Source organism: Pimephales promelas, chromosome 10 (assembly GCF_988280905.1).
Source record: "Pimephales promelas chromosome 10, fPimPro1.hap1.1, whole genome shotgun sequence".
In the NCBI taxonomy this organism is placed as follows: Eukaryota; Metazoa; Chordata; class Actinopteri; order Cypriniformes; family Leuciscidae; genus Pimephales; species Pimephales promelas.
This window is the reverse complement of record NC_142778.1, coordinates 25,624,234-25,638,133: the sequence shown is the minus strand read 5'-3', so window position 1 is coordinate 25,638,133 and position 13,900 is coordinate 25,624,234. Positions and strand designations below refer to the sequence as shown.

At 35.2% G+C, this 13,900-nt stretch overlaps 1 protein-coding gene across 2 annotated transcripts; it reads right to left on the bottom strand.

Annotated features, from left to right (window-relative positions):
* Positions 1-1,014: 1,014 nt before the first annotated feature.
* Positions 1,015-6,325, bottom strand: meak7 (MTOR associated protein, eak-7 homolog). 2 transcript variants are annotated; one of them, XM_039650578.2, is made up of 8 exons: positions 6,214-6,325; positions 5,856-6,021; positions 4,889-5,119; positions 4,065-4,209; positions 2,796-3,194; positions 1,727-1,845; positions 1,464-1,646; positions 1,015-1,370 (listed from the first exon to the last, which is right to left on the bottom strand). In XM_039650578.2, the coding sequence occupies exons 2-8, from the start codon at positions 6,015-6,017 to the stop codon at positions 1,251-1,253; spliced, it is 1,359 nt and encodes a 452-aa protein (XP_039506512.2). In that variant the 5' UTR covers positions 6,018-6,021; positions 6,214-6,325; the 3' UTR covers positions 1,015-1,250. The 2 variants fall into 2 exon arrangements, with proteins under 2 accessions (XP_039506512.2, XP_039506513.2); XM_039650579.2 differs by having other exon boundaries at positions 6,177-6,251.
* Between the last annotated feature and the right edge of the window lie 7,575 nt (positions 6,326-13,900).

The following is a 13,900-nucleotide window of genomic DNA, read 5'->3' as shown; positions in this document are numbered from 1 at the left end:
CACTGTTCATTTGCATTAAGAATGCATGAAAAAAAATCATACTAGAAGGCTGTTATGGAACATATATCTATCATCTGGATGCAAAAACTACAAAGTATTAGGCTACCATGGTAATCCACTGTAAATGTTTAAACCACTTCATCTTAAAAAAAAAAAAAGTTGAATTTCGACCTAAAAACGAAAGTGGTTCACTTATTTAATATAGAACATATATCTATCATCTGGATGCAAAAACTACAAACTATTAGGCTACCATGGTAATCCACTGTAAATGTTTAAACCACTTCATCTTAAAAAAAAAAAAGTTGAATTTCGACCTAAAAACGAAAGTGGTTCACTTATTTAATATCATTGTTTAATACTATTAAATCTGCACATTTTATTAATACAGCGATGCATACTGGAAACTCAAGTACACTGTAAAAAAATATTTTTTTTTATGATTTGTTATCACTTTTTTTTTCTGTCAAATCAACTTAAATAATTTATGTAGTTCATATAACATAGTATTTTGAGTTTCTGATGATTAAATCAATCTCCATTGTATTAACTCAATTTTTCCGTTTCAGTGAAACTTAAAATTTTAAGGCAAGGTTACTTTATTTTTAAAATTAAACCAACAATATTTTTTTTACAGTCTAGGCCTACAGCATTAAGTTACAGTTTACAGTGTTAAGTCTAACATTTATCGCCCGCCGGACAAACATCGTACACCCCGCTTATAAAAGTCATAGCACCTCTCCTCAAAAAACCGGGCAATTTGACACCTCAGGGTCTGTGACAAATGGTGCGGGAGGAGTAGCGTGCAACAGTTTAAGTATAAGCAATAACAAAAGTGATGCCTTGCCTTTGGCAAGCACCACTAATAATAATTTCCATGTAATGAATTAATCTTTCAGTTTACAGACAATAAATTTAGCAGTCAAGACTTAATGCAACCACATAATGTCCAGATAATTGATAAAAAATGTAGAATTCAGCCACACATAGTCAATACTCAGTGTTAAACAGTAGTCAGGCAGAACATCATAACGTCTTTATGTGCACATTTTAATATTTCACAGAAAGCAGGAAACCAGCTCCTTGATTTTGCATATCCACATAAAAACTGCAGTGTAATAACACCTTAATAAGTGGTTCTTAATAGTGTGGTTTCTTCATCATTCATATTAGTGTAAAATACACAAACCAAACACTAAAAACAAACACTGCTGGTTTGATCTCCATGTTGTCTTCGTCTTTTTCCTTCCTCACTGTGCCTCATCCTCCTCAGGTTCTCGAAGGCCTTGGCTGTGCAGGGTCTTCCCAGTCATTTCCATCATGGCCTGTACTTCAGGATCTGCATCTAGTATGCTTTTCTTCTTCTCATCCTGATTGTCAACATCAGGAACATTTCAATTTTGCATAATTATTTTGATATTTTTTAGTATCAAAAATGCAAATTTCAGCAAATTATCACAGACCTGTTCCTGTTCTTCAGGTGTCTCCCCAACGCCCCATATCTCCACGGTGTCCAGTTTGAATTCCTCGTCTCCTGAGAGCTGAGGACTGCCGTATGTAGTGCACCGTGGTCGAGCCCTGCTGTGGCCGTTTCCGAAATCGCAGTCCAACCACAAGCCGAAATAGCCATGCTGACCACCCATACCCTACAAAAAGAGAAGTAACTATGTAGTTTTGTTTAGCTCTATGGTGTAAAGCCTTGAGCACTGTTTAGTATTGATCTCACCAAGCCATTTGGCATGGTCTGCTGGCCCTGGTTCAAGTACATGTAATGATTGTTATAGCCTGTGCAGGTGAACACTCGCATACAGGGAGAAATGGAGAAGAGGAAGCACCTGGAATCGCCTAGTGGGAAAAAAAAAGAAAAAAACATTGATTGTACTGTGTAAAGGTTTTTACACTTCACACCATGTCAGAATTAACTAATCACGAGATTCTGACTCGTAAGCATTCATCTCCTCATAGAACTCGTAATTACAAATCGTAAACTCTTTTAGTTTATTCTTAGCTAAAAACACTTAGTTCTTTCAAAAATATATGTGCTCATTCACGTAGATTTACTTCGTTCAAGTAATAAAGTATTCTCATGAGTGTATAATATGCCATTGAAAATACATACGGGTAAGGGGTTCTAATGTCGATCGCCATGTTGCCCCTCCATCTTGAAAGTACATTAGCCAAAGAGGGACATACCCGTTAATTCAAGCTTCGCCTTTCGCGTTTACGTTTGAGTTAACAGTCATGGACGAGGTCGAACTGGAAGCCATGTTAATCTTGGACTACATTGGCCACCGTAGGAGTTAAAACGAAATCGGAATTGAGAGGAACAGAAACTAATATTCCCTGGATGGTCATATACCTTTTCACCGCTAGATGGGGGTAAAAATCACACAGTGTAGCTTTAAAAGCACTATAAAGTGTCTTTTGTTATAATGTAAGACATTTCTGCTTATATAATTTCTCCTTATTCAAATAGAACCTTTTTGGTAGAGATGCACAATGTTTTGGCCAATAAAAGCAATTATTTTCACTATCGGCCATCAGTCAATTGTTTAAAAAAGCAAGATGATCTGATCAAGACAGACAAGAGCGAAAGCATTTGACAAGAACTTTCTTAGAGGGACAAGTGGCATTTAGCTAAGCGAGAGGGGGCAATAACAGGTTTGTGATGCCCTTAGATGTCCGGGGCTGCACACACGCCTCAATGGGCGGATCAGCGTGTGCCTACCCTGTGCATTATGACATGGTGTGACTACAGTATAACATTTCATATGGTTTATTCTTTCTGAACTCACCCTGGAACTGAGGTTTGACCTCCCAGCTTTGAGACGCGAAGCCACCAAAGATATGGCCTTTAGTGTCTTTTACCAACATGACAGTGGGACCCCGACTTTTACAGTTGCCCACCAATCGGGTGAAGCTTTCGCCGTGTATGCCTGTGGAGAATAACAACCTCCAGGGGGTGCTGTGTCCCGCAGGTAGCTGAGGGGACAGGAACATCAGAAGAGGTAGATTCAAGAGACATCGGAGGTCACTCCAGGGAGCGTACCGACACGGGGGCAAGAGAGTTGGGGGAGGACGAGAGGGCAACCCAACTCCTAGCCCCTCACCAATCAGAACCTCCAAAAACATGGCCATTGCTGGGATCCGGAAAAGCCAGTCTTCCAGACATGGAATGTCACACGTACTCTGATCTATAGAAGCGATAAGGACTAATTATATGAAATGATCCTCTTGCTGTGCACTGTATTTGTTAGTTAAAACGAGGTAGCACTTCAAAATAAGGTCCCATTAATTAATGTTAGTTAATGCATTATTGTTAATAAAAATACAGCTGTTCATTTTTAGTTCATGTTAGCTCAGGTCCATTAAATAATATTAAAAGAGACAACTTTTGATGTTGAAATTAACATTAACTAAAATTAATAAATGCTTTAGAATTATTTTTTCACTATTAGTTCATGTTAACTAATCTAGATAACTAATGTTAAAGCTGCAGCCCAGCATTTTTTCCTCTTTGTCGCCATCTGCAGTCATTCTCGGAATTATCAACTTTACGTGAGTTGTACTTCAACACCCTCGACACGGGGATGAACACAATGTTTAAGGAGAGTGTGAGGCTGTCAGTCACCACGCTGGTGTGGACACTGTCATTCAGAATCACAGATTATTCTTTTTGGAAGTATGACCAACATAAGAATTTTCATTAGAGAAATGTCCTCTGAACTAGTATGAAACGTGTTCTTATATAGAATATGTATTTTGGATCATTTTTAACCCCAAAAAAGCTTCGGACTGCAGCTTTAACAAATGGAATTATTATAAAGTGTTAAGCAAAAAAACAAAAGCTATTAAAAATGACTATGCATAAAACTATAAAATACAAAAATAAAAGCTAACTCATATTATTAATAAATACTTTAATAGTATATAAATAATACTAAAAGAACCCCTCTTATTTATGAGATTTATCCAAAGGTTCACATTCACATTATTCAAAAATACACTTTTTTCATTTGAATTTAATCTAAAAAAAAAGCATTTACTGTGATTATGATACAAACCTGAAGATTTCAATTCAGAGGTCAAATGTTCTGATAGCAGTTTAACCCCTTGATGGCCATCAGCCATGCGATCGGGTTGCCAACCTCGCAGATGCCCCCTGTGGACTAGAGTCTGCACTGCCGCTGAAACCAGGTCTTCCACAAACTATTTCAGAAACATTAAATTACCAAAATAAGATCTTAAGAATTATTTGGAAATTGTACCGATCCCTCATCTTTAAAGTGACTTTGTGGGTTTAAATAGTCATGAGTTGGCAAACTATCCTCAGGTTTCACAGACAAGGCTTAAGCCTAGTCCTAGACTAAAATACACATTTGAGCTGTTTTAACGAATATCTTTCTTAAAATATGTCACTGGCATTGTTTTGTCTCAAGATGCACACAAAGCTGCGTAAATGTCCTAATTGATCTAAGATTGATCTAAGGCCAAATCCTGGCTTAATTCCTTTCTATGAAACCGGGCCTAGTTGGTTTAACTGATATTTTCAGGCCTATATTTAACAGTGTTAATGAAATCAACTTTGATTATAGAAATGAAGCTGAAATAAACAAAACAAAAATCCTATTAATAACTATATAAATATTAGCTGAAAAACTTAAAAATTAGAAAATTTGCCCTGGCAAATTGAAATGAAATAAGTTTATGTAATAAAATTACTAAAACTAAACTGGAATAAATACAATATCTATATAGAGATATTTATATATATAATTATATATATAAATATAAATGAAAAATTAATAAAAATGACAAAACCACATAACAACTAAAACGTAAATTAAAAAAATAACACTTAATAAACTTGGTGAATGGTGATACTTACACCTCTGATCTGTTCAGCTGTGGTAGCAGTAGCCTTTTCACCCTCTGCCATTGCCAAGACCAGAGGTGCACGTTCCTCTGCAGTTCCTCTAAGAATATCTGCCAGGAAAATAACCAACTGTTCACGACTTATCCCATCACCAGGGGGCAGTGGCACTTCTGGATCAATGCTGTGTATGCCATGGAATACTCTCTTTATCATTGATTCTGAGGCCATCTTTCCCATTGTCATCTGAATTTTGATTAGAAAGAACAGCAAAAAGTTAATATCAGTGTATCTTAAGTTTGCACAGACATGCAATCCAAAGGGAAAATGTTTGACAGATCTGCATCTGTTCACCAGCCAGAACAATTACATTATTGTTTTTAGGCAGATGCTTATTATTAGATATTCTACAATATTTATTCAGCCTTATTAGAGTAGTGTTATACAATAATAATAATACATAAATATAACATAATATGAACATTATTCATACAGACTTCATATAACAGTGTTATCACACCGAGACACAAAATCATTAAAAGGATAGTTCACCCACACATGAAAATTCTGCCATTGTGACATTTACTCACCCTCAAGTTGTCCTAAACCTGTATGAATTTCTTTCTTCGGCTGAACACAGAAAAAAAATATATATATTTAGAAGAATATGTGTAACCAAATTGATGGGCCCCATTGACTTCCATAGTATGGGGGAACTGAACAATTCCTATGGCAGCCATTGGGTCATCAACTATTTGGTTCTAACATCTTTTGTGTTCAGCAGAAGGAAGAAATTGATACAGGTTTAGAACAACTTGAGGCAAGTAGAGGGTGAGTAATGATGACAAAATTTTCATTTTAGGGTGAACTCTCCCTTTAAGGATGTGTCTACACACGCACATACACAAATGTATTCAAATTAATTAAAATTTTAGGCTTAACAGATCTAGTTTAATGCTTATGTCACAGCTGCTCACCTTACCTTCATCATGTCTAGGGATAAAACCTTCCCTGTTTTTCCAGATGAAGAAGCAGATGAGCCAGTTCCATGAAGCCTGTCAAACGTCCCCTCTATAACGGGTCTCTCATCGGGACGAAAACGAGCCAGTCGTTTCTGCGCTACAACACTGTCGGTGTTCCCCATCACCCTGAGGGGAAAACACAAATGAATGTCAACTTAAATGAATTAATTCATGGAATTTAGTCTGATTGTCATGGTCACAAATGAATTCATAAAAAAAATGCTTAGTTTCAACTGCTGACTGAAACAAGAGCTCAAGGGAAACTCTGAAATACAACGCACACTTGAGTTCTGAAAAACTGAAGTGAGATTTTCAGACCTGGTTCAGTGGTTCAGTTTGACATTTCGAAGATGTAAACACACAAAATATTATTTCCTGGTTCTGCACCACGTCACGCGCAGAGAACCAATGAATGAAGAGAAATGTCAAACCGCGCTGTGATTGGCTGGATCAGGTTGCGTCATCAGCAGAGTGATAGTGGGTTTCCTGGAGGCAAGAATTAGTTGTCAAAAAAATACAAATAAAGAAGGATACTCTTACGCCAGATGGTTCGATGTTGATGTAGTTACTTTTATCTTGGTTTTGTAGATTAATATGATATTATTTTATTAAAATTATTTACAATTAGGTACTGTAAGTGTTTGTGTAATATTTAGGCCTACTTTCTGTTAATGACAAATTATGATTATATAGAAAAGTTGACGTTAAATTTACTAAATCAGGGGTTTTCAAACTTGGTTTAGGGGGAGTCCCAATGTCTGATAAACAGTGTAAACATGTAATAATAAATAAACTAAAGTTACTTAAAAAAAATAACCCAATAAAATAATACATTAAATACAATTAATAAAACATTGATTAAAGAAAATCAATTGATTTTAAAAATAAATTAATAATGCATCTAAATATATAATACACACAGCCCCACAACTCAGTAATGCAATTATAGAAACTATTTTTTTTTTCAAATTACTATTTTAATCATATTTTAATATTAATTTTCACTGTATAAATGTTGTGTTTGTACATGAAAATATATATAGCTGGCTTTTAAATTTTAGGACGGGGCATCCTTGACGTTTGAAAGATTGAAAGACCCCTGGACTAAATTAGTACATTGTCTTTCTGTTTACCTAAAGATAAAACACCACATACGATTGGAAAGTAGGCTATATACATGTAGGTTATATAATTAGTTCATAATTAGCCTAGTTTTTACACGTAGACTCAGCGAACTAATGTCTGTCATTGGGAAGAGGAATGTAGTACATCTTGTTAACCATAAGAGGGCAAACTAATACAGCCATTTAAAGCAGCAGCTTTGTCTTTTCCTTGGGGCTTTACAGATCTTTCTCAACAGGCGATGAAAAACGCCTTTTAAGGGCATGAGATTCATGTGAGATCTGGGCGTGATGCCTGCTGACGCGCTGACGTTTAGCAGTCTTACCAGAAGTTTTAAAAGGATATTTCCTTAACTGAAAATGTTGTTAATAAAAAATAAAAATGGAAAAAGTCAAATCAGATGAGCTTCAGGAAGGAATAGTATTCAATTCGATGCGACGAAAACAGAAAGACAGACTATGATAGCCATATGTAATGAATGAATGGCAAAACCTCACGGTAATGCACTGCGCATGCGCATCAATCATCCACCCAGCATGCCTTATTGAACTTTATGGCAGTGCTCAGGGCTGAGACTCTCTCTACTGATGATGAGTATTCTTTTCAAAGCACATACACACGTTTGTTGTTGTACCACCATGTAACCTTTTATTAACCTCTTAACTGTCGCGCCCCCTTTTTCTTAACAAACATGAAAATGCACATCTGAACTTAAATGGTTGTAATTCAAGATGAAGAATGCTTTGAAATAGACATAAGATTGGTCTTGTTTTAAAAGACGACCTTTGGCAGATTATTGTAGATGTTAAATAAATTAAGAAAGTGAAACAGGAAAAAAGTTAGAAGTTTGAGTTTATGAAAAAAAAAAATTCAACGACTCGAAGGGTCCTAGATAATACCCTAATGCTGCCTTCACACTGCCAGTTTAAATCAGCTCCGTAATACGCAATACGTTCCCAACGGACGTCGTACTACACAGTGAAAAGCGTCGGACGCGGGTAGAACAAAAATGGCGGAGAGATTAAAGTTTGTCAGTTCTGTATGATCTCTCTCTGATTAGGGTTATGCTGCGTGAGGAAAGTTGCTCAGGACGTTGACATGTCAGTCAGGTCGGCTAAAAAATGTGATAGTGGTCAATAGTTCAATGTCTACCTTCTAATAGCCCTTATAAACGTTAGAAAGTCATGAAAATAAAAAATGACATGACAACTTATCGTTATAAAATCATTATTTATTTTATTAAAAGTTAATAATTCAGGTTTGTTTATCAGTACCATAGCAACGCTCAACTTCCGCTGGAATTGTCGAATAGGAACCGTCCGTAGCTTTTCGCAGGAGTTCAAATTTTTGAACGCATCCGGATGACCAACGGACACGATTTTCTTCGCACCGCACTCGGTCGGACCCGTTTCGGACCCATTCGCATGCGGTCTGCGAATATCCATAGGAAATGAATGACTTCCGGTCGTTTCGCAGCCGCATCGGAGCTGATTTCAACTGCCAGTGTGAAGGCGGCGTATTATTCATCGTCTGGTGTCGTTTAAAGCCCTTTGAAGCTGCACTGAAACTCCCATTTGGACCTTGAACCGTTTGGTTCCCAATGAAGTCCATTATATGGAAAATCCTGGAATGTTTTGATCAAAACCCTAAGTTTCTTTTCGACTGAAGAAAGAAAGACGTGGACATCTTGAATGACAATGGGGTGAGTAAATTATCAGCAAAAGTTTTTTTTTTTTTTAAAGTGAACTACTCCTTTAACTTGTAATGTTTTTATATTTTTTTACTTTTCAAATTAATTAACCAATCAGTAATACCATTGATCAGCTCTATCAAATGTGGATATTTTTCCACTAGGAAACGAACATTGTTATTATGTTTTGAACTTTTGATTGATACTGTGAAGCTTTGATGCAATCTATATGAAAAGCGCATAATAAATTTGACTTGACTTGACTTGACTTGACTATACTGAGCTATACTTCTCATATTCCTTCCCTAAATCTAGTCACTTCATAATTTTCATTAAAAAAGACATCATTTAGTATGCTTATTAAGCCACATTTTTTTGTGACTGGTTCTCACATTGTAGATGATTTACGTTTTTACGTTTTCTTTGGGGACATTTTGTCTCCACAATGAAAACAAAACTGACACCCACACATACAAACACTTTAGAAGTTAAATAAGGCCTCTCATAGACACAGTTATTTTCACAGTGAAGCTATTATTAACTTAAATCTAACCCTCAAACCTGTTGACAATATTAGATTTAAACACGACCGTACACGATTATTTTTTAATCACAATAAATAATGAGCTTTTAAAATAGTGAAATTGACTACAAATGTCCTCACAAATATTTTTAGCATTTGTAATAATTTGACCAAACTGGTAAAAATCATTACTTTATGACAGTTATCTTCAGGTAATCTTGAAATATTCAAGGTAGTTTGTACATATTACATATGTGTAAAGGTCATGGAACATTTGAACAACAGGTTTTTACAACCTAATTGTACATTGCCTGTGTACAGTGCAGTCTCCATTGAGCAGGTGTAAACCTCAACAATGCCGCTATTGTGCTGCAGTGCATGCATAGGCCTGGCCTTTTTCGCTTTTGGTGTTCCTGTGATGTTTTGTGCCCATGTTCTGACGATTTGTGCAACCCACTCAGATTTTGCTCTACCTCCCATCAAAAACAGATAGGTAGCACAAATTGATAGTGGAAAATGCTACCTATCAGATTGTACCAGCATCATATTCATGTGGTTTGAGACTTTTTTAACATCATACATACCCCTACCCTTAAAACTATGTAAATATATTGTTGGTAACAAAATCTGATTGCATGTTTTGTCAGTACAACCACATAGAATCAAATGTGACAGAATACGGAAAAAAAGTAAACTACTTTATTTAATGAAGCATAACTACTGTGTGCTGATGGTTATTTATGTACTGCAATATTTGAATATGCTGCAGCTGTTTGTATTATTTGGTTTTCTTTCATATAGATTGCCTATAGCAATCACACTACCCTTCTTTATCTTCTTTAAAATGAGTATTGCTTTAATGTGCGAAGGTCATGCATCCCCATATATTTCCATATGTATTTTTAATTTGCCATTAATATATATATATATATATATATATATATATATTATCTCTTTATATTTATTTATTTATTTTTTAGCTGAGAAATTCTCAATAGCCTAATCTTTATCATGTATAACCACAAATTTGCTTATTATAGTATTGCCACTGTAAAAAATATTTGTTGGTTTAACTTAAAAAATGAACTAACCTCGTTGCCTTAAAATTTTAAGTTCATTGAAATGGAAAAATTGAGTTAATACAATGAAGGAGGTTGATTTAACCATCAGAAACTCAAAATATTATGTTATCTGACCTACATAAATTATTTAAGTTGATTTGACAATAGAAAAAAATGTTGTGATTACAAATCATGAAAATATTTTTCTACAGGTATGTACTTTTATTAGTATTACTATTACTGTTAAATTCTATAATCATAATGTAAACTTTATCAAAAGTTTTATAATACAACTATTTGCATTGAAAGTTCATGTATTGTAGCTCTGTAACAGGCACATAATGGCAGACACTTCATTAAAGTGAAACATTGGCGGTATACCGAAGTTACTGTCTGTGGCACCTCCAATCTGCGAGTTGAGGCATGAGGTTTTTCTCTTTCTTTTCGACTGCTTCTTCTTTCTCTTTCCTTAATCTACCACTGTCATTCTACAGCCCTATATGGTAAAAATCTAGCGCACTCAGTATACAGGAAATGGTGAAAACTTTAGCACCCACGCTCATGCATGCAAACACTGTTCTTTCACTGTGGTGCTCATTTGTGTTTATGCTTAACCACATTACTGTTATCAATACAACTCATTGTTTAATAAGGAACTAACAATTCTCTCAAGTTTTTGCTTCTTTCTTGATAATTTCTATTTTTCTATCCATCCTGCCCTCATTTGCATATCATCACAAGCACATTAAAAAATGCCATGAGTGCCTTCATGCATGACTGATGCCATATCTGGCTAAGAATATCAAGGGCTCTCTGTTTAAAACAAATTGTTTTTATTATTCCTTAACTCCAACACACTCATATTGGTTTGCATTGTAGTACAGCTACTAATTATAATACAAACATTGACATTTATTTTCCAATACACACAGAATTATATGATGCACCACCTTAAAATATAAATAAACATGAATAAACAAATCTTCATGAAATATGAGGTCAAATTGGATATTTTATTGTAAGGGTTGTATGTGTAATTGAAATATTTCAATTAGATCATAATTAAACAACTGAATTTGTTTAAGACTATAAAAGCTGACCTTTTCTTTTGATATTTGCGCTTGACCTTTTATCACATTGTGTGTATCCCTGCATTTGCTTGCAAGAAGTGGGCCTAATCAATAAATGAATCATGTTGACATCCAGTTCATTGACCCATATGCTAAAGAGCTATAGCCCAATTAAATGGACATTTCTAGTTGGCTAACAGTACAGGGAGATTGATAGATATGTTTTGGCATATTTAAATTCAGACAGGATTTCTGGTGAGGGTACTTCCTGTTTCCTGTTTGTATGAAGCCTTGCCAGTGCTGAATTCTCATGTGCATGTTACCTTCCCTGATTATAATTGTTAAAAAAATTGGCCTCGGTAAAAAAAAAAAAAGTAATAAAAAATAAAATGTTTTTGAAAGGAAAAAATACTTTTATTTATTTTATAAAGAAACATTAATTTGATCAGAAGTGACAGTAAAGACTTTTACATTGTAACAAAACAATATTTTAAAATAAATGCTATTCTTATTCACCAAAGAATACTCAAAAACAAATAACTAATGGGTTCCACAAAAACTTTTTAACATTGATGATAATAAAAAATGTTGAGCACCAACTCAGCATATTAGAACAATTAAATAAAATGAAAATACAATGAAATAGTGGAATATTCCACTATTAATATATAACCAGCTTGACCTTTACATTAATCAATTATGTTTTAATATATTTTGAAATAGGTACAAAACAGTTATATACTGTTTTTACTGTATTTTTGATCAAATAAATGCATCCTTGGTGATCATGAAGGCCCATTCACACCGAGAATGATATCTATTTGCGTCCAGTGGACGATAAGCATGTGCTTGTCTGTCACTTTTAGCATTAAATGTCCTTTGGAGTTGAGTAAAGAACCCTATGCTACATATATAGATTTTGTGGTGAATTCAGTTAAATTGGCAGGTCAAGAACAAATCTGCACTAAAATAAAGAATCTTTTTTGATTTTGCAGGTTAATTTCTTTCTACCTTGAACTTGAATTGTTTTCCAGACTAGCCTACCAATTTGGATCTCAAAAAAAAAAAAAAACATAAAGCTCTAGCACATTCAAGAGGGGGCTGAATCCAACCCTCAAATGAACATGTAATCAGCGAATTGTATTATTTTATAAACGTAAAAAATATTGCTGTTTTCAAATATCTCAAGGACTTTCAACATTTGTGGTCAAGAGCAAATGAGTACATTGCAAGTTGGATTGTTGTTTAGAGGGCTGGTGATGGCGACCCTACTATTGGCCAGCAGGTTAGTGACAATTGGACCACTGAGCTAGGTTTGGAGCGCATCTTGTTAGCTCATGACAATGGCAGCACTGTGCCAGAGCCTGAATGGTTCACAGGAACATTGCGAAGTGACCCATTCACTCACTCAATGGGCGCCCCTTTTCTCGCCCCAGTAAAGTCCTTCCTCTTCCCCCAATGCTAGACTCAACCGAACTAACTAGCAATTCCTGTAAACCATGCTCTCAAACCATCTTCACAAGATGTCCTGGACCTTAGTCCCATAAAATGTAAATTAAGTTGTTTGTATTTAAACAAATTTAACAAATTTCCCTTTGCCAACACCTTTAAAGCATCAGAAAGCAAGCAATGAGGCAAAACAGCAGAACTTTGTGTGAACCCTGCTCTCCATTTGGGTTATTCCTGTTAATGAAAGATTAACAGAACACTGTGTGTGTTCTCATCAGACTCGTACTTGCTTGATGTATAGTAATTGGCAATCAAAACAGATTTGAAGCCGCTAACCAATGTATTATGTAATGTACATGACTGACTCATTTGGTGACTGTAAGATTCAGTCACCAAAATCTTACAGAGTCATACTTTAAAAGAAATGAACTCTTAATACTGTTTTGAGCAAAGATGCATTAAGTTGAACTTTCTGTTCAGAAGCACAACTTAATAAAGTAAGTTACTGCAACAAATAGTGTATTAGAAAGATTTCTCAAGGATCATGTGACACTGAAAATAGCTTTGCGGTCACATGAATAAATTACATTTTAAAATGTATTCTAATATAGTTTAAATTGTAACAATATATGTAAATTTATGGTATTGATGATCACATAAATGCAGCTTTGGATATTAAAAGACATTTCTTTGAAAAACATTTAAAAAATGTTATCGACCCTTGACTTTCGGACAATAGTGTACATTTCTGTTTTGTAATAATTATCCAAAAACAATCATCACATGAATGTGTGTGGGGTATGAAATACGCTTGAACTGGGAGGCCTCTGGAATGCAGGAAGGATCCGAGCAGAATAGCTGGCACTGACTTCCTTGTGAACAAGATGCCAAAGAATCTTCAGAAACATGTCTACACACACGCACACATTCTTTCTCTCAAACACACATTCTGTATTACAGCAAGTTAGACAAACGCAAGCAAGCAGCGCTGGAGTTGTCAGAACACGTAAGCAACTCAAAGCCCCACAAACAGGCAGGGAGATAAAGATAAGGAGTCAAGCCTGTCTGACTGAGTGCTTGTGTGACCTAA

What these genes read in the sequence shown, in the direction of transcription:
- meak7 (XM_039650578.2), bottom strand. Translation starts at nt 6,017, where the DNA reads ATGGGGAACACCGACAGTGTTGTAGCGCAGAAACGACTGGCTCGTTTT. An exon ending in TATCCCTAGACATGATGAAG is followed by an intron (nt 5,120 to 5,855) that starts GTAAGGTGAGCA and finishes ATCAAAATTCAG; the next exon opens with ATGACAATGGGAAAGATGGC. An exon ending in GGTCAAACCTCAGTTCCAGG is followed by an intron (nt 1,846 to 2,795) that starts GTGAGTTCAGAA and finishes TTTTCCCACTAG; the next exon opens with GCGATTCCAGGTGCTTCCTC.